This window comes from Chroicocephalus ridibundus, chromosome 4 (assembly GCF_963924245.1).
Source record: "Chroicocephalus ridibundus chromosome 4, bChrRid1.1, whole genome shotgun sequence".
Lineage (NCBI taxonomy): Eukaryota > Metazoa > Chordata > Aves > Charadriiformes > Laridae > Chroicocephalus > Chroicocephalus ridibundus.
Genome location: NC_086287.1, coordinates 8853590 through 8880231, shown reverse-complemented (window position 1 = coordinate 8880231; position 26642 = coordinate 8853590). Strand labels below are relative to the sequence as shown.

General features: G+C 39.1%; 2 protein-coding genes across 8 annotated transcripts in view; one reads left to right on the top strand and one right to left on the bottom strand.

The window, feature by feature from the left end:
* IMMP1L (inner mitochondrial membrane peptidase subunit 1) overlaps positions 1 to 2048 on the top strand; it is a 35513-nt gene extending 33465 nt beyond the window's left edge. For all 5 annotated transcript variants that reach the window (XM_063332947.1, XM_063332944.1, XM_063332946.1 and 2 more), the window contains one exon: positions 1911 to 2048. In XM_063332947.1, the coding sequence (XP_063189017.1) occupies positions 1911 to 1979 (69 nt within the window). In that variant the 3' untranslated portion in view covers positions 1980 to 2048. The remainder of the gene's footprint in view (positions 1 to 1910) is intronic.
* Positions 2049 to 2994: 946 nt separating this feature from the next.
* DNAJC24 (DnaJ heat shock protein family (Hsp40) member C24) overlaps positions 2995 to 26642 on the bottom strand; it is a 39087-nt gene continuing 15439 nt past the window's right edge. For 2 of the 3 annotated variants that reach the window (XM_063332941.1, XM_063332942.1), the window contains exons 3-4: positions 15069 to 15207; positions 3540 to 4251 (exon numbers count right to left, since the gene is read on the bottom strand). In XM_063332941.1, coding sequence (XP_063189011.1) covers positions 3917 to 4251; positions 15069 to 15207 — 474 coding nt within the window. In that variant the 3' untranslated portion in view covers positions 3540 to 3916. Of the gene's footprint in view, positions 3296 to 3539; positions 4252 to 15068; positions 15208 to 26642 lie in introns of those variants that run through there. The other variant, XM_063332943.1, reaches the window with a different exon arrangement.

Here is a 26642-nt window from a genome sequence, read left to right as displayed (position 1 = left end):
AAAGTCAAGTTGCAGTAGGTGTGATTTGAGTTGCCTGAAATGAGATTTGTTCTGCAGTGAATGGCCTAAGAAACTTCCTTCTCCGGGCCTTTACTCAGATCAGCTTAGATTTATAATACGGGATATTCCTATCCCCTTTTCCTCCTGTTTGCCTTCGAGGCCAAACAAAGACTTGACACCCAGCCTGCAGCCAGCACAGGCCCTCTGGAGAGCCTCGAATGCTGTAGCTTTGCTTCTAACCAAGATCACAGATACCCTTCTGTTGTTGGTTCGTATTGCTGTATGTTTGTGTGGAATTTAAAATAGCTCGCTGGCCAATATGCCTATTATTTCAGTGTATCAGCAGACGCTCCTCATGCTCTTCCCTAACTGCATATGCCAAAAAAGACCTGTATTTTCTAAGATACTTGCACAAGAGAGCTTTGAGCTTTCTTCAGATCCACAGAATTTGAGGTCCTGGGAATGACTCATCCTTCTGTCTTCCCGAGGGCCCAGGCACAATGCAACTGATGGCAACTCAGCACAGTGCTGCCAGGGGCCTGACAGAGGCAGGTCTAGGCAGCTTCTAGCAGTGCACGGTCCCGGTCTAGTAGTAAGCTGATGCTGTGTCTTGCTACATCCATCCTTAACTGCCTCCTCTGCCATCGTCTTTAGCGCTAGGGACAAAGTCATGGGGTTTCCAGTACTGAACCTTGGCGCTGTGCTTGCTCTTTTAAAGTCAGAAAATTAGTTTTCCACTCCACACAGAAAGCAGCAAAAGCTCCTTCTGTGCTGTGGATGTTCCACACACTCAGTTAAAGACTAAGTTGCTGTTCCTGGAATGCGACTGCATACCTTCCTTAAGATCAAATCCTAAGGAAAAATGAGCAAGATGAACATCATACTGACAGATGCTTTGGGAACAAGGTAGCGCATCATCTTACTCTGTCTAGGTCGCTTCATCTTGAGCAGAGATTTTTATGGGATTAGAGCCACAAAGGGCATTCCTTCTTCAACATCATCTCATTCCCTTCTTCCTGCTGATCCCCTCGTGCCGTCCTTGAAATAATGTGTTGTGAAGAGACACAGGCAGTCAAGGGAGACAAAGGACAAAGCGTAAAAGAACATCCTTGATTCCCTACAACTTTTTTTTGCATCCAAGACCAGCCTACATGTAATTAGTGAACATTCAGAGGAAAGTACTCCTGGGATCATTTCAGCAGTGTGAGCAGCTATATAGTTAATTTCTGGAGAAAAAGTTTTTTCTTGCTGGTGAGCATCGTTCTCTCACACTTGTGCTTGTATTTGGTCGTGATTTGTGCTCCTCCTTTTTCCACATGGTAGTTCCCTTCTCAGAGGAGCCCCTTGGTTGAGAGCAGGCGCTCCACGCCCTTACACCTATTTGCATGGTATGAGCTTACCTATAAGCCTATGGAAGTTTTTCCAAGATTTGGCGTTTGCAGTTCAATTGCCCATCTTGAAAATACAAATGTGTACCTCACAGAACTACTTCCACTGGGAGATAATGTTCGTGGTACTCTTTCTTCTCCTAGATGGATCAAAAACATACACTTCTAAGTTGTTAAAGAGGTTTACAAGCCAGAAAACTTTGAATTTGAAAGATATTTTCTAGGAATGTATTTATTTCTAAGGCTGAAAAAAACCCTGTAATTTGTGAGGCCTTCCATAGCAAAGCATGCTGTGTATAAATTAGTGTTGTCTCCGGCCACTATGGAATGATGATTCCTCCTGATATGTAGTATTTATTACTCCTGGTAAAACAAACTCACAGGTGAGAAAAGTTCATATACCCTGACAACCAAAGAGCTAAAAAATTATGCAGTTTATGGAACAATTACAACAGTAACGAATTAAAATTCTGGACTTTGAGTTGTGATGAAAATCTCTTGTAACTGTACTTTGTTTTACAGATATGGCCCCTGAATGACTTTGGATTTCTACGTGCAAGCCCCAACGGCCATAGATTTCTTGATGATTAAAAGATTTAAATGACTGTTGCTAGCTTTCATAATATTTTCTACTAAAATCAATGGAACTATTTTTGTTTAGAATAAACACAAGCATTACTTGACAAAGATGTCTTTTCTGAGATTACATCTAACTTGAAAGTGGGAATGATATACTGCCATCATCAACAAAAGTGACATGCCTCTTACTCTGTTTCCTCTGGCTATTCACACTAAGTGCTTGGATTTATTAGAAACTTTTTGGGTTTTACTACAAGCCAAGCTTAGCGTTGACTGTTAACAAGGGACGAAAAAGGCACCGTGCACTCTTACATTGTCACAAATCCAGAGCCACACATAGGCTCTGCCTCCGTTAGCAAGTAGTGTGGCCTGCCAGGATTGGAACTGACAACAGCAACAGTGGGGTTCCGGAACTGCGAGTCCCTCCTATGTGTTCTGCAGGGTTTTCCTCAAACTAGCCCCGGTTTGGCCTGGTGGACTGGCCAGTAGGGCCCAGAGCACGGCTTCCCGGTTAGTTTTCATCTAAGGAATGAAGACTGCATTTGTTTAGATGATGGAGTCAATTCAAAGTGTGCTTCTGCCCCAAGCGGAAAAGTTAACGTAGATGCAGTGTTACAGTTACCTGCTAATTCGTACCAAGACAAGCAGCCTGTGAGACCTGCAGGTCTCTGCCACCTCTTTCCAAAGCTCAAGTCCTTGTGAGGACTTAATGAAGTTAAATATTTAGCACAGAAATAGAAAATGTTCCTGTTTCCCATTAATGCACCTTACTCGTCATTACCTTCAAAGCATTCTCAGTGTATGCCTCCTGATTAAATTTTGTCATCTGAGCTGTTAAAAGGATTTAACCTAAGAGGTAGGGCCCAAGGTACAGCTGATACAGACTGAGACTGAAAGAAGCTATTCCGTCGTGTGCTGAGAGAAAGATCATTTAGCTCAGGAGGTGTATTCCAGTTGTACAGAACTTGGCGTTCTCTTGTGGAGGTTTTTAATAACGAGCTCTGTAGCTGCAGAAAGAAAAAAACCAAGCCTCCTGTCTGCAGAGCTATGGCAGCAAATGGGCACATTTCCTTCCTTGAGCCTGACCGAACTTGTTCTTGTAGTGCCCCCCTCTTCTTTAACACACATTTCTTTAGCAGATGCTGTCCCCTGTTTGTCCAGTGTTTTTCAGTTTGTAACTCTTAAGGTGCTTGATTGAAACAATCACTGGAGGATCTCGATGACAAGTGAACATGTGTCACAACAAACCAAAGATACGTCTTTGGTTTCACTCTTGAAGACGGTGTAATTCCCACCGCATCGACATGAAAGAGTGTAACATTGTTCATCTGCCAAAAAAGAAAACAAAAAAGCCTTTAGTGCTTGAGAAGAATCAAGAATTTATTTTGGATTTTCTTCACAAAGCTGCTGCAAAGCTTCGCAAAGAACAGATGACCTCCCGCTGCTGCATTGTAAATATCAGTACCTGCGCTACCATCTGTTGCTCAAAAAATAACTATACTCTTAAAATGCTTCCATGCCTGTGAGGCATTCTTACGCCAAACAGCCAGGGTCCGTGTAGTCTTTAAAAAAAGCAAATAATAAAAAGGTGCCTCTCAGTGAAACACAGATATTAAAAGAAAAAACTGAGGAGTGTTAGTCATACATACGACAGATCAAGGGTAGTTCCAAAACAGACTGCTAACCCAGGAAACAAAAACGATACAGAAGAAAGGAAAGTAGATAGGATTTCCCCCCTCTCCCGCTTAAAAAAATTAGTAAAAGCATCAGCCATTCATTCAAAAAGCAAGTAATGGATAAAAGCTAGAGTAATATAAAGGAGAGAAGTAACACGCTGACAGATAAAAAAAAATAATCTATGAAAACATTTGCATTCTACCATCACAGAAAGAGCAAGAAGATGCATGAGAGATTTGGGAAGAGTCTGGAAATCTAAATACTCAATTACGCTACGGGAAGAGAGCAGGATGAAAGGGGGTACTGCAAACTGAGGTGGGGAGGAGGAAGAGATGAAGAAGGAATGCAAAATAAGTATGACGGAAAGTTAAGTTCCAATTCAGGTAATCACAGGGAACAGAATAGCTAAATCTGAGGCAAATATGAAAAAAAGTAGAACTTACAATAAGACAACATAGTGGTATAAGATGCAGAAAAAATAGAAGACGTTTGCAGTGACATTGAAAGGCACCGGGAACAAGCTGCAGAGCACTCATACCTTCATTCCAGGACATATCCTCAAGATATATTTGTGCGTGTAGTGGCCATTCTTTTGTCAGATTATCTTCTATAAAAAAAACACAACAGATGTTCAACCCCGACAACATACAGGTCCTGATACATTCATAGTTTTATATGCCTAGTAGTCAGTCTGGTCCCTACTAGAGAGTCATACCTAGACCGCATCATCACTAAAAATGGCAGTTCTCTAAAATTTTAGTTTCTGTATCTCTGCATAAGCTGGAAAATGTCCGACTGTAGCCAGAAGGAAATGGTGAAGGCGTATGACTGAAATTAAGACGCTACTGAAACCAGTACTTTCGCGCCTCCCAAACAAATAGGTGAAATTAGGGGCAAACTTTTGTTTTGTTATAAACACCTTTTAAAAGCCTGTCTGTAACTACACTTCCACAAGCTGAAATTGTGAATTGTCTGCTGACCTGGGCTTTTCACAAAGTCACGGAATGGTTGAGGTCAGAAGGGACCTCTCAAGATCCCCTAATCAGCCCCTCCTGCACAAGCAGGGTCAGCTCCAGCAGGCTGCCCAGGACCACGCCAGTCAGATTTTAAATGGCTCCACAGATGGAGACCTCACAATCTCTCTTCGGCAACCCATTCTCCTTCAGGAAGGAGAATCCAAATAAACCGCCCCCCCCAAAAGTAAATGGTAGGGTTGTGTGTGAGAACACAAAGATTCCTGCAAAAAGATATTCCTACCAAAAGATAAATGAAAGACGCTTTTAGGGGAAGACCAGTCCAAGCATTCTTTTACCATAAAGAGTCTCTCGGCACAGAAAGAAGGTGAGTTCTGGCTGCACCCATGAGAGCTGTTGCCATTTGATCCCTTACGTTCTTCCAACACCGAGTACAGCATGACATGAAAAGTGTTCAATACAATTGAAATTGTCAAACGCAAACTGTGCAATACGAATATAATTTGGTTTTTGCAATTTATCAGCGCGCTCATATTTGATGTATAAAGTTCACACTAAGTTCTTTAACATGACAATGTAAGATTTTGTCAACAGAGTTACAAGTGAAGCCATAAAAGGTAACGTAAAAAAAAAAAGGAAAAAAAAAAGGACATAAACTGCTTACAACTTACTACACAAAACCTTCCAGCTGCTGCCTGACACCTGGAAGCTTCAACCCTTCAGATGCTGTATTTTAAAGAACTAGAAACGCCTGAAAGCTGATCTTTCGCACATACACTGAAATGCCTTAGACTTGGCAAGACTCAGGAGCTTAGGGGTTATTTAAGGTTTAAATCAGGTTGTTATTGAGAAAGTTGGTGTTCCTTCTCTCGGTGAGCTTTTAAACAAGTTTTGTAGTTGAATAACGTTGAGCTTTCTAGAGCATACGGTGCTGCCTAAGGCTTTTTATGAGAAGTGAGTTGGCAGTGAGAGAATTTCTTATTCCAGAACTACTTGCTAAGCACTTGCTGGGAAGTCAGAGACCCAGACTATTTTATGTTATTTTAATTCCCAAGAGATTGCCCTACCTAATCACTAGAACGTGAGGTATTCTAAATGGTTCCCCGCTTTTTCTATGTAACTGCTCTTTGCTCTGGACCAAGAAGTGGAAACAAGGGACTTCCAGCTACCTCCTCCCATAATTCCCCAGAAAAACTGCCTGTCTCCAACCTTCATCTGACCAGATAATGGAGTAGTTCCTTCTTTATCGCCAAACATCATCCTCTGATTGCAACCAGCTTACTCTTCAAAAGTTGGTACCAGAATTTGCCTTTTTTAATTGTTTCCCTTTCATAGCTCTAGCAGTTTTAAAAGTACACTATCGGAGATAGAAGTATTAATGTCTTGTACCAGTAGTGAAATGAACCCCTTACATTTTAACTGTCCTTATGTGTAATTGGGGAAAAAATGAGAAGAGTTAATACTTAGATTTTGCGTTTTTAAATTGGACATTTAAGGCCAGGTTTTTTAAAAAAAAAACCAAACAAATACGAAACAACAAAATATTAAGCCCCAGTACTTATTTTGCAACTAAATGACTATTCTAATTTTAACAGAAATGTACATTATAGATACTTGAGAATGAGCCTCATCTAAATTAGTTTTAAGGAAGTAGATTAAAACAAATCAGACACATTGGAAATAATGACAGAATCAATACAGCCTCTTTGATGTTACCTTTGCTGAACACCTATTCTGTAATGAAAAGGTCAGAATTAAAAGAAAATTAATCCGCTCACACCTAATACTTTACTGCTGTCAAAGAAAGGGAAAAAAAATCAGCAAGAGCGTAAAGATGGAAGAAAACTGGAAGATACACCTATCAATCAGTCATTCTCGTTGTTGTGCATACTCTCAGTTACATAAACAAGAGCTATGAATAATGTTTTAGTTATGAAAAGTAACAACTTTTTTCTTAACACCTACTCAGACCATTAGTTAACTGCATGAAATGTCCAAAATAAAATAAAAGGTCAGACAGTCTTAACTCATGCCAAATAACTTACGTTACTTGGGTAGTTGGTAATGCCTGCTACAGCCTTCTAGCTACAAAACCTGAGGATGGGAACAGAGAACGTCCCAAGAACCCTCACAAAACCGGTCAGAGAGGCCTCTCCTCCCACAGGCCTTGCGTGAGGTAAAGATTCCTCCTTCACTTTCTTGAGGAAGGAAAAAAGCAGAGATGAAAATGAAGTCTGTCCAGCTACCAACCTACCTACAGGTTCTTCTCTCCACTGTGGTGGAAGAAGGCAATACTGTGTCAGTGAGAACAGGGTCAAAAAGGCAAGTGCTTCCTATTTCACCTGTTTCTTTTCAATACTTGAAAGAAAAATTCAGAAAGTACAATAGTCTCTCAGGTTGTAGGAAGAACAGGTTTTCCTAAGCTTACTTATAGGTAGCAAAAAATGAGTTAAAAAGAAACCAGGCCTTCCTATTTGGAATTCAAGAAGCAAGATCTCACTCAGAATAAATTTTAGAGGATTGGGGGTGGAGGTCTGGGTCTTGCTGGTAGAAAAGTCATATGAGGAGAGGCTGAGGGAGCTGGGCATGTTTAGCTTGGAGAAGAGGAGGCTGAGGGGAGACCTCATTGCCCTCTACAACTACCTGAAAGGAGGCTGGAGAGAGGTGGGTGTTGGCCTCTTCTCCCAGGTGAATAATGACAGGAGCAGAGGAAATGGTCTGAAGTTGCGGCAGGGGAGGTTTAGATTAGATATTAGGAAGAATTACTTTACTGAAAGAGTGGTCAGGCACTGGAACAGCCTGCCCAGGGAGGGGGTTGAGTCACCATCCCTAGAGGTGTTTAAGAAACGTCTGGATTTGGCACTTCAGGGCATGCTCTAGTGGCAGAGATTGTAGGTTGTTTGGTTGGACTCGATGATCTCAAAGGTCCTTTCCAACCATGAAGATTCTATGAAAATACAAAAAGGGCAGATGGCCCACATGCCACCATGAAGAGAACCAGCGAGATGCAAATTCCCAAGGTTTCCATACTTCCTGAAGTAAAGTTACTTGTGAAGTAATGAAGAAGACGGCTGAGGAAAAGTCTACCCTCTCTTCTATTCCAAACATAGTGCAATATAAGAAGCCCAGGAAACAGAATTTCAAGCAAGCTCTTCTACTTCATTACTGCAATTGTCATTTTAAAAATAAGTAACAATTTATTTTTTTTTTTAAAATCAACAGGCAAAACTAATCACTCGTACAATTCCCAGCCTGAACAGAGATCATTATTCCTAATCTGATGCTCAAGTCAGAAAGAGTCTTGCTGGTTATCTCAAAAGACGTAAATTTTCAATTAGTACTCTTGACTTGAGTAAATCTCCAAACTTGGCACATAATCCAGTAGCCGCTCCTGTCAGTCAGTTTTGTATGATCCATTTATTTGCTTATCTGGTTCAAGCAGAAGAAACTTATTTTCTGGAGCTGAACAAGCCTTTTTTATTTGCTAGTTACCCTATTAAACACGCTACCCAATATAATGTATCTTAAGACAGAAGAAACTGATTTAGCCACTTATTTAAACACAGAGGCACAGCCCAGTAGGAGTTTGGGGAGGTTACAAGCAGAACTACGAACCTAATGGTTTTCAGAGTGTGTTAGCGACTCTAGTATTTCTTGTGCTCGTCCTTATTTCATCCACATCATTACCATTACAGCCAGGACTCCCTCGTTAGCAGTTCTCTGAAGTGAACTGATGTCTGATTTTCACTCCCTTGCTGGAGGAGGTTATTTAAGGCTGGTATTGTTCCCAGTTCTGTGGTAGGTTTACTTATATGCGACGGCTGCTCAAGCTGTAGAACTCTGTGTACCAAGTTGTTTTCCGAAACACATCCCTGAACAGACAGGGAAAACCGTGACGACCTGATCGTCTACCATAACTCGAAAACCAAATTTGAATTCTCGAGAAGTACAGCCTGCCTGGCTTCCCCATCTATTGGATTTGTCTGACAACAAGAGGTGAAAGGATTCTGCAGCTCCATTGTCTCAACTGCAGGATCTAAGAAAACACTGGCAGGCTCATCAGAGAGGTTTATGAGCCTGCAATTCAAAGAGATTAAAAGGAAAAATCTACTGAGATTCTTTCAGGCTACAGAACAACATTAAATAACTATTAGCAGCTTGGTTCAGTAAAGCTTTACTAGAGCCCTTGCTGGGTCATTCAGAACTTGTAAAAGAGGAAAGGTATTTAAGTTTCACTTGAGGATACAATAAATATTTCTTGGGCTATTTAAGGCTGAGTTTTAGGGAAAGGGTTGCAAGCAGTAAATGGAAATTTAACCCTTTTAACAGCTTATGGTAACAGTAAAAATAGTCATAATACTCGAAAGATTTTTCTAGCTCTTTATCAGTCATATATTCATGGGATTGATTTTTTTTTTTCCAACCAAACACGAAATTAAAAAAAGTTCAAGAGATGTATTGTCAATGAAATACTGATCTCAGTATCCACCCAGTATCAGAATCATCACCGTTCTCAAAACCTGGATGTTTTCACAAGTTAATTTTTTCTAATAGGCTGTTTAGCTTTTAAACAATTGCTTGAGTCTCTTGCATTAATTTAAAATAACCACGCGTACTTTTAATTTGAAATTATAAAAAGGTCACGTGTTAAAGAGTTTTCATAACAAAAAGCTATGGTTGTTAAAAAATATAAAAAAAAATAGCGCTCAGCTTGCAGCCAATGCAGCTTAGAATTAACTCCAAAGAGCCGTGGTAAAAGGCTTGTGTTGCAGCACCAGCTGAGGGTCTGCAACCGGAAAATCCACGGCTAGAGAAAGGAACGTACGCTTTTGTCACTTAAAGAGTATAACCTGGCACACTGAAAAGCCTACGTTAAGAGCCATGTTAAAAGCTTTATTTTGGTCTAAAAGTATGTTTTCAAGAAGGAATTTTCTTCACAAGGAACACCTAAAATACACTGCATTCATTTTTTTCCTTTCTTACAACAAGGTAGTCCAGGTGTTCAGTTGCCGTCTCTGCTAGCTATTAAAAGCATTTTTGTTGGCTTTTGTCTTGCTTCTCCTGCTTATTCTCGTAGCGGATTTGTAAGGTTATTCTTCTGGCATCCTGTTTACCAAATTATGTGAGACATCTTGATGTCTGATACAGAATCATCACTTTATAGCTGGAGCAGGAGGGAATGCTGGATTAATGGGAAAGTGACCGTCTCCAAACCAGTCTTTTCAGTTTACTGTACTAGGAGAGGAGTGGGGAAGGAGCAAGGGGAGGAGGCGCGACCTTCTATTTGGTTTTCATTTTCCTAATTTATGAGCACACCTGTATAAGACTCCCTTTCTAAACCTGCAGTAGAAACTTAACAGAGTGGGAGCACATCCTCAGAGAATTTTCAGATTTAAAGAGACTGGTATAGTCAGTGGAAGCTGAATTAGTGACCAGGTATTTTAAAATGAGCTATTTAAGGCTAAGGAAAGATTTTTGTTGTGCCCCACTGCCTAAAGGGAAGGTACGCAGAGGATGGAACCAGCATCGTTCTCACAGACAAGTGGCACAAGCTGGAACACGGGCAATTCCTTATGTCTTAAGAAATGAAGCAAGAACAAAGAAAATGATGCTGGAATATGTACTGATGTATGAAAATTGCATCTGCACTATCTTCCTAAAAATGTAATGTACAACTTGAAAATCAAAAGGCGGGATGTGCTGAGATGTGAAAGCTCCTACTGGTGATTACATCCCCCACCCTACAAACACTTCTGCTTTATGGACACCTGCGTCCATCACCACATAGAAAACATATTCTCCTCGATAGAACCTCATACATGGAAAAAACCTTAGATTCTTAATTTTTTCCAGCCTGTGCCCCAAAAGCATATATAAAACAACTGGTTTTAGGGTCAATCCCGTTACTAGCTTTGAATTATTTGCTATTAGTGCCAGAAATTAATCAAAGTCATCACTTTATTTTTAATTGTGACCTTTCTGTTAATCAATCATTAATAACTAAAATATAAAATTAATTAGGAAAAATTAATTACCTTAATTATGCGATTGTTTAGATACAAAGTTCCTTTGTATTTAGGTCAACAAAAAACCACAAAAGTTGCAGGGCTGCTATTCAGAGGGCCCTCAACAGGATATAGAAATGGGCTGACAGGGACATCAAAGGGTTGGACAAAGATTAAGTCCTGCTTTTGGGATGGAATAACCTCATGCACCAGTACAGGCTTGGAGACAACTGGCTGGAAAGCAGTTTTCCAGAAAATGACCTGACTGTCCAGGTGGACAAGAGGTTCAACCCGAGTCAGCAGGACACTCTTGTGGCAAAGGCCAAGCCCACACTGGGCTGTGTTAGTAAGGGTGTAGCCAGCAGGTCAAGGAAGTGATTTCTTTTCGTCTTACCCATCACTTAATGAGATTGCATCTGAAGTCCTGTGACCAGTTTTAGTCTCCTCAGTACAAAACCCTGACATACAGGAGCAAGTCCGATGGACTGGCAGCATGGTCAGGGGTTGGGACACTCATCATACAAGGAGAAGCCAAAAGAACGCAGGCATCTCACTGTCTACAGCTACCTAACAGGAGGGTCTAGAGAAGACTTCTCGGAGGTGCACACTGGAAGGATGAGAAGTACAAGACACAAGTTGCACAAAGAGTCCTCATATCCGACGTGATAGAAGGAAAACATGTTTTGAATGATAGAATACCAGGTTGGAAGGAACCTCAGGAATCATTTAGTCCAACCTTTCTTGGCAAAAGAACAGTCTATACAAGATGGCCCAGCACCTCGTCCGGCTGAATCCTAAAAGAGTACAATGATGGGGAATCCACCGCTTCCCTGGGGAGATTATTCCAATGGCTGATTGTTCGCATTGTGAAAAATTTTCCTCTTGTGTCCGGTTGGAATCTCCCCAGGAATAACTTGTACCCATCACCCCTTGTCTTTTCCATATGACTCCTTGTAAAAAGGGAGTCTCCACCTTCTTTGTAGCCACCCTTTCAATGCTGCAACATGGAGATAAGGTCTCCCCTAAGCCGTCTTTTCTCAAGGCTGAACAAACCCAGTTCTGTCAGCCTTTCCTCATACGCAGGCGTCCCACTCCTTTGATCATCTCTGTGGCCCTTCTCTGGACCCTCTCCAGCCTGTCCACAGCTTTTTTTTTTGTACAGCGGGTACCAAAACTGAACACAGTGTTCCAGGTGTGGCCTGACAAGCACTGAGTAGAGTGGGATGGTGACTTCTTTATCTCTGATGGTGATGCCCGTGTTGATGCAGCCCGGTATCCTGTTGGCTTTCTTTGCTGCAGCAGCACACTGTTCACTCATATTGAGCTTGTTGTCCACCAGGACCCCCAGGTCCCGTTCCACAGAGCTGCTCCCAAGCCGCGTAGATCCCAGCCTGTGCTGCACTCCTAGATTATGTTTTCCCAGGTGCAAGACCTTATGGATTTTGGGTTTGGTTTTTTTGCTTTGTTTGTTTTGGTTTTTCTACTATGAGGGTGTGCAAACACTGGAACAGGCTGCTCAGAGCAGCTGTACAATCTCCATCCTTGGAGATATTAAAAACTAGGCTGGAGAAGGTCCAAGCAACAGACCGACGTGAACTTGCTTTGAGTAGGAGATTGATCTAGATGACCTGTGAAGGTCCCTTCCAACCTACATGATTCTCTGATTCTATGAAAAGTATTTTACTCTTTCGAACAGTGACACAAAAGCATGAGCTTTCAGAGTTCAGATGACTTCTAATATGAAAACCATAAACCAGGTTTTTTTCCAAGCTAAACTCACTGAAAAGCTTTTGGTAATTATTACTGGAAAACTTGATTTTAACTGCATATTCATCTTTTGTAAATGGGATACTGAACAAAGAATGGAAAAATCCCTAAGAAGAAAATCTGTTGAGGGAAAAAAAAGTCCATTCTTAACAAGTAAATTGTTATGCAGCTTTTTTTCCATCCCCCAATTTTTTCACAGGGACTGGAAGCAAAAGATTCACCCTTATAAAAGGGTATTCTTACGTCATCAAAGATATGAAAAAACAATGAATTGGAAAAATTTTCCCAAAACATACAAAAAGGCAGTTCTTGTAAGATTTCCAGACCAGAGAGGCTTGGGTAAGTATTTAAGCCAAACCTCTAAACAGTTTGAGGTTTGTCCTTTCCTCTTTAATACTGCGGCCTGAAGACACAAAAAATTTAGTAGATCATTGTGATACCTTCAGAGAGAAGCAGTATTAAGACATGAAGCACATTCACTTCTTGTTCTCAATGAGTCGATCAAAAAAACCCAAACCACAATTAAAACCATAGAGCCCCACAGAATTTCAGCTTCTTAGAACTTCTCTGGCCACTGCATTTCTGAGCCAAGAAATTACGATTTAGTTAGTATAAAACAAGAAGGTACATACAAATAAACAACCTATGAAATGGGAAAAAGACTACAGTGGAAAGGACTTGCTGCTGACCGACGGCCACGCACACATGCACACTGGCGTCCTTCAGGTTCTGCTTCCTGGGCTTTGCAGCCCTACTAACTCGCTGTATTATGTCTCTCATCGCTATTCCCCTTAGCTGCTGTCTCAGTTTCTTTGTTTTTCTGTGAGCTTTTACAGCAGCGTCTACGAATTTGTCTGGAATCATGACTTCAGAAGCAGCTTGACAGGCATTCAAAGAACTAGAATTTATTTCACCATCATTTTGCTGCCAGGGAAGATGCTGCGAAGAACGCAGCACCACTGCGCATGTATGTCACATGTGGCTTAGTTTGAAACACTGGGTCCTCTGTGAATGGCACCCTCTCTATTAAAACGTATCAACCCCATTACCATACCGTTACCAAATACCCCTGTAAATAAATGTACGATTTGTTTTCTTTATTTACTACGTCTTTTTTACAGAGTCTTGAGATTGCTTTTAGAAGAAAAGTAGCTTATTAAATTTTGACGTACCTCTCGACTTCAGTGGATTAACCTGACCCAAGCAAAATGGAACTTTGTGGTCTGTATTTAAGCTTTAGGTAAAACTCACAAAAGACTTCTAACTTCATCTCTAATATTTCTTTTCTCCTGTGCACGTACAATTTGTGAAAACAGAAGACAGCTGATACTACAATGCTATGAGTACAACAGGACGAGAGGATGGGGTAGCAGAAATTCCCGTTTTGGCATTCGGGCATTTAAAACACTAAGTTTGAGATGAAAAATTTATTTAAGTTCGATCTTAATACTGTTTACATAGCAGATTAGCACAAGATGCAATATCTCCCATTCTTTTAAAATATTTATTCAACAATTCTGTTCTCACTCCTCCACCCTCTTTTCCAAAACCCACACAAAGTCTGCAACACAAGATGATTTAACTAGAGAATTCATCCTGGGTATATACAATTCTATATCTTTTTATCCTGCAGTGATGCCTATCTGCCAGAATGACTAAGCCTTTGTCTCTCAAAGTTCTGGTATCCGCAGCGGCAGGGGAGTTAAAAATCAGCACAAGAGAGAAAGGTCTGATGGTGTGCCAATGTACAATGGAAGAGAATTCAATAACAAGCTGCAGAGACAGTGGGCTTTTATCAGACACATTCAAAAGTGGTGGTGGCTACACGTCAATGCTGGACCAGAGTGTGTTACTGCAGAGTGCGACTGAGTGTTTTCCCCACAGGCAATACACTATTATTGACTCCCCCCATTAACATGTAGGGTGGATATACATTTATTGAAGGTTCTAATGGAAGGCTGAGGGACTCCTATCCTGAGGCCAGAGCAGAAAGACAGCCTATCACTTCATGTAATGGTAGCCCATGTGTGACAGACCTGACCTACATTTCCCCCCTTTCTTTCTCACAACAGCCTGTCACTGTTTTAAGGAGCTATTTTCTGAGAGGTATAAAAAGAAATGCATGCTAGAGCTGCCTAGTTAATGTGTTATATTGGAATATTATTTATAAACCTGCTTTAAAAAGAGTAGTTCAGACTACAGATGAATTATACAAGCTACCATAACACACACAGAGCCAAAAAGAATGTGTCTTAATGATTCTGAAGTGCTTATAAACCCCCACACATTGAACGTTAGGTATAAAGGGATTAATACCTATATCTAAGATACCGCATAAAATGTAGCATAAAAACTTAAAATGAAGAACGCTTAATGAAGCTGCCTTAATAAAATAAAAAGGGCTAAGGTCTGTAATTAGTATAAATTTCATATTTGTTCAAATTATTAGGGGTAACGCCACCTTATGTTCTGTTGGAAGTAATTCAATGTTTTCACTAGCTAATGTATGTGTAGCAAAAGCTATAAATAATGGATCCACGTTTGAAAGTAGGACAAGAGCGAAAGAAACATTTGGTTCAGCAATAAACAGCATTTTAAAATACCATCTAACTACCACTCCCAGACCCTGCTTATTTAAAGAGCTGCTGCCACTACAGCACTCCTTGGCAGGAACCTACCACGCTGCTGCAGGTCATACTCTTTTTTTGTCTCTTCGTTCCCTAGAATTTTCCACGCTTGATCAATTTCGATGAACCTCTGCACGCGCTCCTCCACTTCTCCTGCTGGCACATCTGCCTTCTGCTTGTCTGGGTGATACTGCCAATCAAAAAAAAAAAAAAAAAAAAGGGATATAAAAAAAAAGTTGAGGGGAGTGGAAGTGAGGAGGGTGGAAGAGGAACAATCAATAATACATGTGATATTCAGTTAAAAGGACAGAGAAAAGGAGAAGGTCTGAGCTCAGGTGCCAGAGGAAGGGAGACAACGATGCTGGGCACAAGAGAAAACTGCCAATTTAATTAGACCACTGAAATGGCAACAAAACCACCAGTGGCACAAATGTCACCATGCGCACTGACGGCATTTTCTGGATAATTTGCTGATGGAATCATTGGTCTTATGGACAATTTACCTAGAGAGAATGACTACCGTAAACAGCAATAGGTACATGCAGAGAAGCACGACACGGGAACAAGAGGAGGTGCTGTAGGTGCTAGCAGCTCTCGTAATATCACACAAAGCTGATTTAAGCAATGCCACCAATGTTAAGTTAAGGCTATTGCAGGTAAATTGAATACTTATTACATGTACCTAGCTTTTTTTTAATTATTTAAACATTAAATAGAGTTTACATTAGCAAACATAATTTATAATACATGTAATTCTACTTTTGAAAATATGCCTCAACATCTTTAGTTTCTTCCAGTTCAGTGAATCAATAGCCCTTCCAAATATTTAAAGTCATGGATCACTGGCTACAGAATTGTGTCATTTTAGTTAAGAAATGGTTATTCAAGGACATGGCTGCAAGAAATCCCACATTAAATGGGCAATAATAATTAAAACAGTAACACGTTTTTGTTACCGTTTGTATTACAGGTTCTGAACAGAGCATCCTGACTTCTTTTTGGTTCAAATGTCTACTGAAAACAAACCTTCAAAGCTCTATCTTCCCATAGCTTTAATTCATCTCCAGTAATCTCTTTTTTTGATATTTTAAATTACTGAGTGTAAGTAATGGACCAACAGGAAAGAGCATTTAAGATGAGAAAGTTGCAATATAATCAGACGAATCAGCTGTTAACTGTGTTATAAATCAAGATATCCCTTATTCTGGAGCTTTAACTTCTGCCCTTCATATTAATATCGGTTGGGCACTGAAATGTACAGCGGATTTTAAGACAGAACACCTCTTCTACAAGCGTTTGAGCAGTGATTAACTCAATCCCTTTGTTTTAGTTTAGAATTAAGTTTGGAAAGAGAAGAATACTAATATCATGTGTGCTTTATAAAACTCAAAATTTGAAAGGCCCACCCCTACTGGCGTCTGTTTGCCCACTGAGGTATGTATCTGTCATTTGCACTGATGGGTATTACCCAGATGAATCCCCTGTATGACAACAAGAGTGTACGTAAGAGCAAAATATTAAGCTTTGACCTCAAGTTTTTTCACGGGTATTTTTCCATATAGAGATGAATGTACCTGCAGCCTCAGCTATGAAGTCTGTACACAAATGTCTATTTTTCTTCTGCCCTATGAGTAAGCGCACTTGAAGTCATCTCTGTATTCACGACTGAGCTTGCAACTTGCTGAAAATACATGGCTGAAGCACAGTTGCGATCCGTAAAGATTTATCTCTTAGAAATCCCTTTTTTATCTCCCCAACTGAAGATGACAAAATTCTAAGCTGCAAACAAAAATTTTTGGTCACTGCATTTAGTCATTGTATTCCAAATAGCTAATTAGATAACCTTTATTTTGTAGGCACCAAATGCAGTGTTCTGTCGGCATGCATCATGTTGTACCGTAAAAGCTATTTAAATGTATTGTTTGTTTTCAAATCCATTTTTCTGAAACCTTCACTTTTCCGGTTGTATTTCAATTCCAATAGCATTTTCAACATTGGCAGCTGGTTGGATACCACATTTGCGAAAGGTTATTTTTGAAAAAAGTCAATGCTTAATAAGCATACAAGGTAAAATTGTCAGATGACAATAAAGACTTATATGGTTTCCTTTTAACAATGTCTTTTATTTTGAACGATTATGTTTGAGGTATGCATCCAGCAGTTACACCTCAAAGCAATATTTTATCTAAAAAATGATACCTCCTTATTTTAAAATATTTCAGATGCTGTATCTACAATTTGGATCCACCCTAAATATTGTAGGGTTACTTATAATACCTAAAAAGAGAGTTATAGGACTGCTGTACATTTCACTCCATTTGGATGATACATTCTCCCGCAAGCTGACACCCGAAGGGACGTAACGGCCTATCCAAGGAATATTTTACCAGACTTAGTACCACGGAAATTTAACTGCATTTGAACGGCACTGCCAGAAAACTGTTGCTCCTACTGTTATATGTTTGGACTGGCCACAACATCGCTCCTTCTCACATCACTTTCTTACCCATACATGGAAACATTCCTGACCGATTGCCCAAAACAGCACTAAGGACACCAGCTTCTCTCCTGCCAAGAACACTGAGAAAAACCCCCCACGAAACTGGTCACGCTTTTCCTTTGCTACACCAGCACTTTGCCTGACTGAAAAAAAATATTGGACTATACTGGAAGCAGTCAGTGAAAAACAGTAAGCCACAAATGTCACAAAAATACTTTGGAAAAATAACAATCAATGCAGAAAAGGCCATTCTGTTCATTTGTTAAATAATGCAGAAAATTCATTATTCTTCAGTTTTATCGTGTAGCTTTTAACTTCTTGTGTATAGATTTGGAAAATTAAATATTTACAGCATATGCAATTTTTATCTTTGAAAGACTACAATCTCATGTAACTAGTAACAACTACATTGTAGGGGCAATCCTCTCATTAAAAAAATAAATATCTATTTTGGTCTCCGTGCTTTCTGAAACTATTTCCTCCTTCCTCTGTTGGGCTTGCTCCTCTAATACCATCCAATGCCTTTAGTAGTCTACATCTACACTAAGAGAAATCCTCAAACCTCTGCTCTTACACTCTAACCCTCTTTTTTTCTCCAGTGATGCCGTTTCATCTGAATTCGTTATGTACCTGTTCTCATTGACGCTCTTTTCCTTCTCTCCAGGTTGCTGATCAAAACCCAAGCATGCAAAAACACCTTCTTTATTCAACTCTCCATAGACTTGTCTCTCATCTCTGAGACAAACGGGGTGTCCTCTCCTCCAGCTGTTTCCGGCCCCATTCACCCAGCTCAGACACCAACCGCAGAGGACACCTTCCCAAAGTTTCAACCAACCTACTAATAGCTGATGTTTAGAGAGTGTACTCTAATCAACCATACTCTTTTTTGGTATCTTCCCCCATTCTTGGTTACCACATCCTTGCTTCCCATTCTCCTCCCTCTCCAGCCTTCCCTTCAGAGGAGCTGCCTCAATGGAGCTGGGGTTTGGTTTGGAGAGAGGTGAAATACGATATACGTTTCTGATCTCCTCCTCTTTTCCCACTCAGCCTTATTTCTGAGTTAATCTCAGTTGCAACCGTGTACGAGCTCCATCATGAAAACAGACAAGCCCGTTTTCTACTCGACCTATCTCCTCCTCAAACCGAACTACTGTTCATCTCTCCCTTGGTGCATCCAGTTGTAAGTTCCGACTCCAAATGTTAGAGACTCCCACCACGTCCTGCAATATCACTTCTCAAAATCTGTGCAAATTATCTTTGTGTCATTCACACCTGCCACCTCAGCACTACTTTCAGCTGTATTACTGCACTTAGGATAGATTTAAATCTTTCTGGCTGCATATGCAGAATGTTTTTAAGAAGCAACAGTTCCATAAAAATAGCTTTTCGCTGAGCACTCATCTGGATTTTTGAACACAGTAATAATTTTCACTAACACGTAACTATAAAAACAATAAAGGATATTTTCCTGAGTCTGACAGAGGCAGAGGGAAAGGAAGAAGGTTAGAGATGTATGCCCAATCTAGTTTTCCTTTTTTATACCTCTACTGAAGGTATTTTGCTAACTTCTTTCCATCACTGAAGACTGTCTGGAATTTATATCACTTTACAGCATATGATGCTTTGTAGCTGCTGTGAAAGATAAAAAATACACTGTTTGATAATGGAAATATATTAGTTCATCTGTTAACTATAAAAAAATAGCTTGCATGTACATGTGATACTGCTCGCTTCCCTGATGTTTACCTCATGTCACATTGTCATAGTGTTTCTTGAGGATTTTAGCTCTTGGTGTAAGAATTAATTTTTTTTTTTTTTTGGGGGGGGGGGGTGGTGGAGGTGAGGGGTGTTGTTTGTTTTAGTTTTTACAATCACTAAGAAAAATTTGAAAAAGCACAAACCTTGAAGTCCAAAGCTGAAATGAAAAACACACTTTAAATGGACTTTGTGAAATTTTTTGTGCTGCAGGGAAGCAGAAAAGCAGGCTAATACAAACTTAACCTCACGCCCTTTTCAATTACAGTATCATTGTTTTACCTTTTAAAACAACTGGATTGAACTGTCTTATTTTTAATATACATCAGACTGTACTTTCCAGCAGTTTGCGTACAGTGAAGAATGGCATCACCTGGCAAACATACCCTGAAACACAGGTACAGGTTCAGTTCATAGTTACGGAAGTATCCAAAGCTGTAGAACTTTTTCACGGAACATCTTAGTTTAAGTAAATTAATTGTATTTCATTATGTTAATCTATTGCCTTTGATATCTACTATAGAATAAAAAACAATCAAGTGAGCAAACTTTCGTCTCAGAAAAAAAGATGTTAATGTGGTTGCATTCACCAAATAATTAGAAATGTAGACTCTCCCAAAATTACTTGAGTTCCATCATATATTGCTAGCGCTCAAAGGACTTTGTCTACTACTTTCTTACTGATTCTTGCAGCTGATAGGAGCACTTCTTTATGTCATTAGCCAACATCCTCAAATTAATAGTTGCAAACTTTTGCTTTTACATTACAATCACCATTAACAAGTTCAACCAAGTCAAGTAAAACAATCCCCAAAATTAAACGCCGTGACCACTCTCTTTCTCTTAGGAAACTCTGATATTTTCATTTATACAGCATGCCACGTGTATGGTTTTCACCCACAGGGTTTATAGAAGAATTTGGAACACATTACAGCACATTCAACTGGTACGGTTTTTATTCCTGCCTACTTTGTACTCCAGGAAGTTTGATCCCTTCTGCACTTTAAGAATCGCAAAATTAATCCCTGGACTTTAATCCCTGGCAGTTAAAAAAGATCACCTGGCAAATAACTGTAATGATATTACATCTCAATAACCCCACCAACAGACCTTAACAACTCTCATACCACCAGATGGGAAACTAAACTGGTTGAGCCTTGGTTGAGCAAATCAAGCAACACAGAGATGACACACTACGGTCCCTACCCTCTGACACTCGTACAAGTTGCTTAACTTCATGCAATAAATGCAGTAGGCTTGATTGATTTTAATCAAATTCAAATTAGCGAGCAGAAAACCTCCAGTTAAATCAATTTAATGTACATTTCTTACTGGTGCTCATGAATTTATTTTTCAAAAGAAATTTACAGCACCCGGTGAGAATCAACATGACTTACTGGGAGGGGAAGGGTGACGCATACAGGCACTTTTTACACTAAATTTGTTATCTCTTACTAAACCGTGGAATACACTAAACCGCTTAATATAGTCAAACTTTTACTCCTAACTACTTTCCCACACGACACGTTGAAAAGACTGAATATTTAGAAAAGGTTAAAAAAAGTGCTATTCCTTCTCATTTATTACTTAATACTTTACCGTGGTCATTTTGCCTTGTGTGTAAGGGGTATTCACCAAAGATGCACCACATCCCCAATTCCATTCATCAAAACAGGAGGCTTTTTTCCTTACAAAACGTACCACTTCCAAATTCTTATTCAAGTTATGAAAAAGGGCTTTCATTTACTACTGTGTATTTCACAGATAATTGTAAAGAACTTCTTCCCCCTAAAATTATACCACTTTTAAATAAGCCTGTTTAAAATGTAAACTTTCTATTTTTTTTTGACAGGAAAATGAAGTAGATCAGCTGCTAAATTTTTTCCACAGTTGAAATAAGGACTAGTCTCCACTTTCTATGGCTTTCTTTCCTACTTTCCAATATGTCATGCAAAATTGTTAAATATTTGGAGAAATCTTCAACAGCAAATAAAAAGGCAATAGAAAAAAGACGAACCAGATGTGGCTGCCTTAAATCTTGACCTTCTCCCCCAAGACAATAATTTTACACAAATATTTTCAGCCTTTTTAATTTTTGTTATACACCTTTTAGGTTTTTTTTGTTGTAAGGGAAACCATTACCAAGGTTCTAGAACTAAATAGTGAAGACAGAGACAGAACAATGATGAAACCATTAGAGCTGAAACATTAAAAAGTTAGACTATTCTGCAATTATTATCACGAATCATAAAGCAACCACCAACAGTTACAGCACAGGAAATTTCTAAACTATCAGATTTATTAAAGACTTTTAACTCTGCAATTACCTACAGTGCCATGCAATCACCTTGCTAAATTAATTTGACAAGTTTAGACAAGTCTTGAATTCCTGCTTTATTTCAATAGGGGATGTGTGCCTATATTTGAGAATAAGGCATACATTTCAAGCTAGAAATGTGCCCAATCGAATTGTAAAATTTTAACAGGGGATTACTTACACGCATTCAAGTACTTGTGCTTTTGTAGGAACTACATCTAATGACTAAATCTAAGCTGTAAGTAAGAGTCATGATAGAATATTAACATCTAAAATTAACTTAGTATCTCTTAGCATCCTTCTCCCTTTCCCCATGTTAGGCATATAGCAGTAGCTATGACAGTTTTATAGCCCGACAGTATTTTTGCATGTAATGCAGCTAGAAATAAGATTTCCAGCCAAGTATGAATTTCTTTTTATTTATTTTTTTTTTCACAGTAAAAGTAACAGTAAGCCACAGTGTTCATGACCTCCACAACAACTACAATACTTCCTGGAATTTGTAAAAAGATCTTTAAAATAAGCAGAGGTAAAAGACGCTCGGTAATGGTCAGGGAAGAGCAACCCAAACTTTACAAATAGAGCACTGCTCCATATCTGGTGAAGATACCACTTTTGGTGAATGACGGAATTGAATTAAAATTGCAAACAGAAAAGGTAAAAGTCACAAAACTGGGATGCAAAGAGTCGGTTGGATTAACATCGCAAAAGTGAAAGTCGTCATGGATAGACATCAGATAGTATGAGATAACGGCAGCACACATCAATGATCCATTTCCCTGATAGGAGAGTGAGGTGAATGACAGCAAGCAGACAGAAGAGTTGGATACTACGCTGCTCAGAAAAGAAAAAGAATGGGGCGGGGGGCACGGAACATTGGAAGCAGCTGGAAGGAGAGAGAAACCCAAGCCATTATTTTCAAATAATATGGCCAGGCTCATAGCTAGGAATCCAACAGAATGAGACTTTGACTCCTTACTGGAATTGCACAGATTAATACTAAGCACCTTTAAAAACCACATTATCAGTATTTGGGAGGTTCAATCTATTTATTCTTCTATCAAAAGCTCAATGGTGAAAAGGCAATATATTCAAATTTCAGAATCAGAATTCTTTGAAGTCAATGCGTGACAGTTCATTTGGTTAATAACCCTAAACTATTATTTTATTTATTCCACCTTGTAATACAAATTAAAATCCTTTAGAGACAAAGGCATAAGCAAGCAGAACAGAAAGCCTAATACAAACAGTCTTGGTCTATACAAAGTTTAGCAACAAACACGTTGCACTAAGACAAAACGCACAAATCGTTACCAGTATGTCCCTTGCAACCTAAGGAAGTGCATCCTTTTAAGAACAAAATGCAGGAGTTAACATCAACATAAAAATATCAAAATTGGAAACTACGTTTAAAAACATTTCACATGCATTACACAACATTTATACATTATCAACAGTAATTGTTATTATCTACAGGTTAAGCTAACAAGGTCAGGATAAAAACTGTCAAGTGTTCTTATCTGACAGAAGTATTCATAGGTCCATGCAAATTTGTCTGTAGACTACAGAGCTCATCATAACACTTCACATCGTATTAAAAGGAAGCTGCAAGACAGTCAACATTAAGAAGAAAAATATTAACCAGCTATTTCCTATTTAATTCCTGATTGTAGCCTGAATTCTTGTTACATTTCCCCGCCTTTAAAAAAAAAAAAAAGAAAAAAAAAAGAAAAAAAGGAAAACAAAAAAAATCTGAGTAATTTTAATGCCAGGCTGTTCTTAGGAGGAAAGTCCTTTGCCCCTGCTTACAATATATGTAGTAAAGACCAGTTTTTACTGGGACTTGCCAATAAATCTCACCCTCTGACACAGAGTGTCTGTTCATACTCAGTTTTTGGCCGCTCTGCCACAAATGCCAACAAAGGGACCAATTAATGAAAACTTTCTTGATACATTCCCAGTGGATGAATGTCCGCCTTGCAGAAGGTACCTTGACAACATTCATCTCGCACAGGCCAAATGGTTGCTCTGTGGTAGCAATTAAGACACCACCAGCCTTGGCTAGATTTAAACCAACAACCAGATCTGTGTAGATCTGACCAAATGCTCACAGAAATCTGGAGAAACTAACTTCTAAACAAGGGCTGGATTGGGTCATATAATTGCATCCATTTCTCTAGTTATCTACAGACCACGTGGGCACATTTTTATTAGAAAGAAATTACAATTCTTAAAACAAGATTCCTTAAATCTGGCCATGTGACCACAATATTAAGCCACGTCTATAAATATCTAAGAATTCAACAACTCTTCTAAATCATTTCAAGAATCAAAATAATATGGTAGGCTGACACTCTTTGTATTTGTACTCTTTCCCCCTGCCCCCCAAAAGCCAGTGTTCAATCTTCATATTCCCATAGCTTTGGAATCAAGTTTGGACAACTAAGCTCAGCGCAGCATCCCTCCTCTTTCTAAAATTGCGTTTGGAAGTAGAAGAGTTTTGTTGCTTTGATCCAGAACTGCTTATCTCAGAGTCTCTTACCGCAGACTGTGAATGTGAGAGAGTCGTCTAATAGCCAGTGGAAAAACCTCGTGTCCGTTGCGAAGTTCATACTGACTTTAGGTTTTTAATAAAGGGTGCCTTTCCTGAAATCTCTGTCCTCGGGCAATTTAATGAGTTGCTGATCAAGGCCCCACACCTCACGATAATTATCACAAAACCAGGCATTTTGCTTCTATTGGTCTCAGGGCTCAATAAATTTATGTTGAGAACTATCCAAGATATTAAACTTCGGTATCTAACATACTATAGCTAAGCTCTGCACGGTATAGGAGAGTGTGTTCCCCTCACCACCCCACACCCCAACAAAACTGCACATTTCCAGTTCTATACTATGTCATTATAAGGCTTGTGGCAATATTTTTAATCAAGTTACATGGCAGATACTGAAAGTTCCAGATCAGTTGATACACCACCAAAAATAAAGCTGAATAGTCTCCCTGTTGAACGCAGCACAAAAAAGGAACCATATAATGCAATTACAACACTCCAGGAGCTATATAACTACATTTAAAGTTAACACTTTTGCTAATTTTACATACATTGTCACATTGAATACTTTAAGCCACAAATCCCTATCAGCATGTAATAGCATTAACACACGTATTTGGTATTACCCACGCATGTATATAACATCTATATTTGAGCAATCAAGCACACCGACTCCAAATGATCATTTACTCTGGTTACGGGCAGCACGATGCACAGATTAGAATCTATGGAGACTAGCTGTTACGCTTTAGGGCTGAACTCTCTTTTTGCTTGCAGAGCCCACTCTGTGTTGGATTTAAATCAGAACACAGACTTAACTACAAAATTGTTTATTAAACTGGAATTTGATATATTTTTTTTTTCATAACTAAATTTAAGAAAAGCACTTGCTTTAGCCACCTGTGCGGGTCAAGAAAAAAGGTGACAAACATGCACTTGGCCCCCACCCTGTGGCACTCCCTGAAAGGTCACAGAAAGAAGCCATTTTCCAACTTCACCAGCTGAACTCATTAAATTAGGGCAGGATTTAAAAAACCACTTGAGTATTTTACAAAAATATGTTTTAGAATAGTTTTATTTAATAAATCAAGACCTTGTTTATTTCAGTAAAACAATGAACCTTAAACTGCAGGAGAAAATGAATTCATTTTGAAAAAAAAATGTTTGTTTTAAACATGTAAACATTAAACTTTTCTCCTATCATGGAAGGAGGGAGAATTTCGGAATTAACTACCAATATATTTATACAAATGAATGGAAAATACCCTAATTATCAGCAACCAAATAGTTCTGGCAGTACTACCCTGCTGGACTCAAAGTGCTTTTCAATTCAAAATTACTTAATTTTCAACAGAAAAACTATTACAAACTAATATGTAATAGAAAAACAGTTAGGGTGGAACCTCAAAGCACTGTGATACTACCTACTCTTAACTTACAATGATTTTGCTCGCTATTTATCACATGAGCCATCAGGAAATCCAACTGCTCTAGCATTTCCTTCTTACTGCTCCAAAAAGCAGAAGAAAAACTATATAGCTTTTTTTTTTTTTTAAATAAAACTATTTCACCTATTTTCATAACCTGTAGATAACCTCTTACATAAAAAAAAGAAGACCTAAACCAGTGAAAGGCTACATCATCTATAAGAGCAAGGCTTGTACAAAACACAGGCTTGATGCTTTGATAGATGCTTCTATTAAGTATCCCTAGCTTTCCCCAACTTCACAGTAGAAAGTGAAGTTTTTCAGCAATAAAGATTTCCTTCACTGGAACTATGCTGAAATATTCTTTTTTAGCTTTTCTACAGGCCTATTTTGCATATAAAGGTCTTTTACAGGAGCCGTCCTGAAGCAACATCACACTCTGGGCTCTGTGGCCGACATGGTTCATCAGGTACTAATTAGATAGCATGTTCTGTCAACACTTTCTTGCTCTTCCTCTATTAATTGATCATCCTGCCCAATTAATACAATGCAACACAGGTTCCGAACTCCTTGAGATCCATTACCTGTGAGAACCAAGGATGAAGGGAACAAACCCTTCAAAAGGGTCACAAGGTAACCGCACTTGTCTCAGATCTGGAGTGACAATAACACCGCTATGCTGAAAGGTTAATTATGTTCCTACCAACATTCTCTTGAGAGTAAGTTTGTTTTTTATCTAAGAAAAAAAGAGTAAACACAAGCATAAAAACAAATTTCATCTAACAGGCTATATTAAATTTAGAAATGGTAACAGCTTATGAAAAAGCGAAGGCTGCAAAACTAAACTCCCTTAGCCATTAACAGCACATTTCTCATCAGAATATTTACAATTAATATTATTACTGTTAGATACTGTGTATCAGAAAATAAGTCATGAATATTGTACAGAAACTACAGCATGCTTATCCCACCCATGTATACAAGAGTCCAAACAACGGCTGCCCTTCCAGTCACAGTCAGAACCACCATAAATCAGCATTTTACAAAAACTATAAGAAATAAAATACATGTTTTC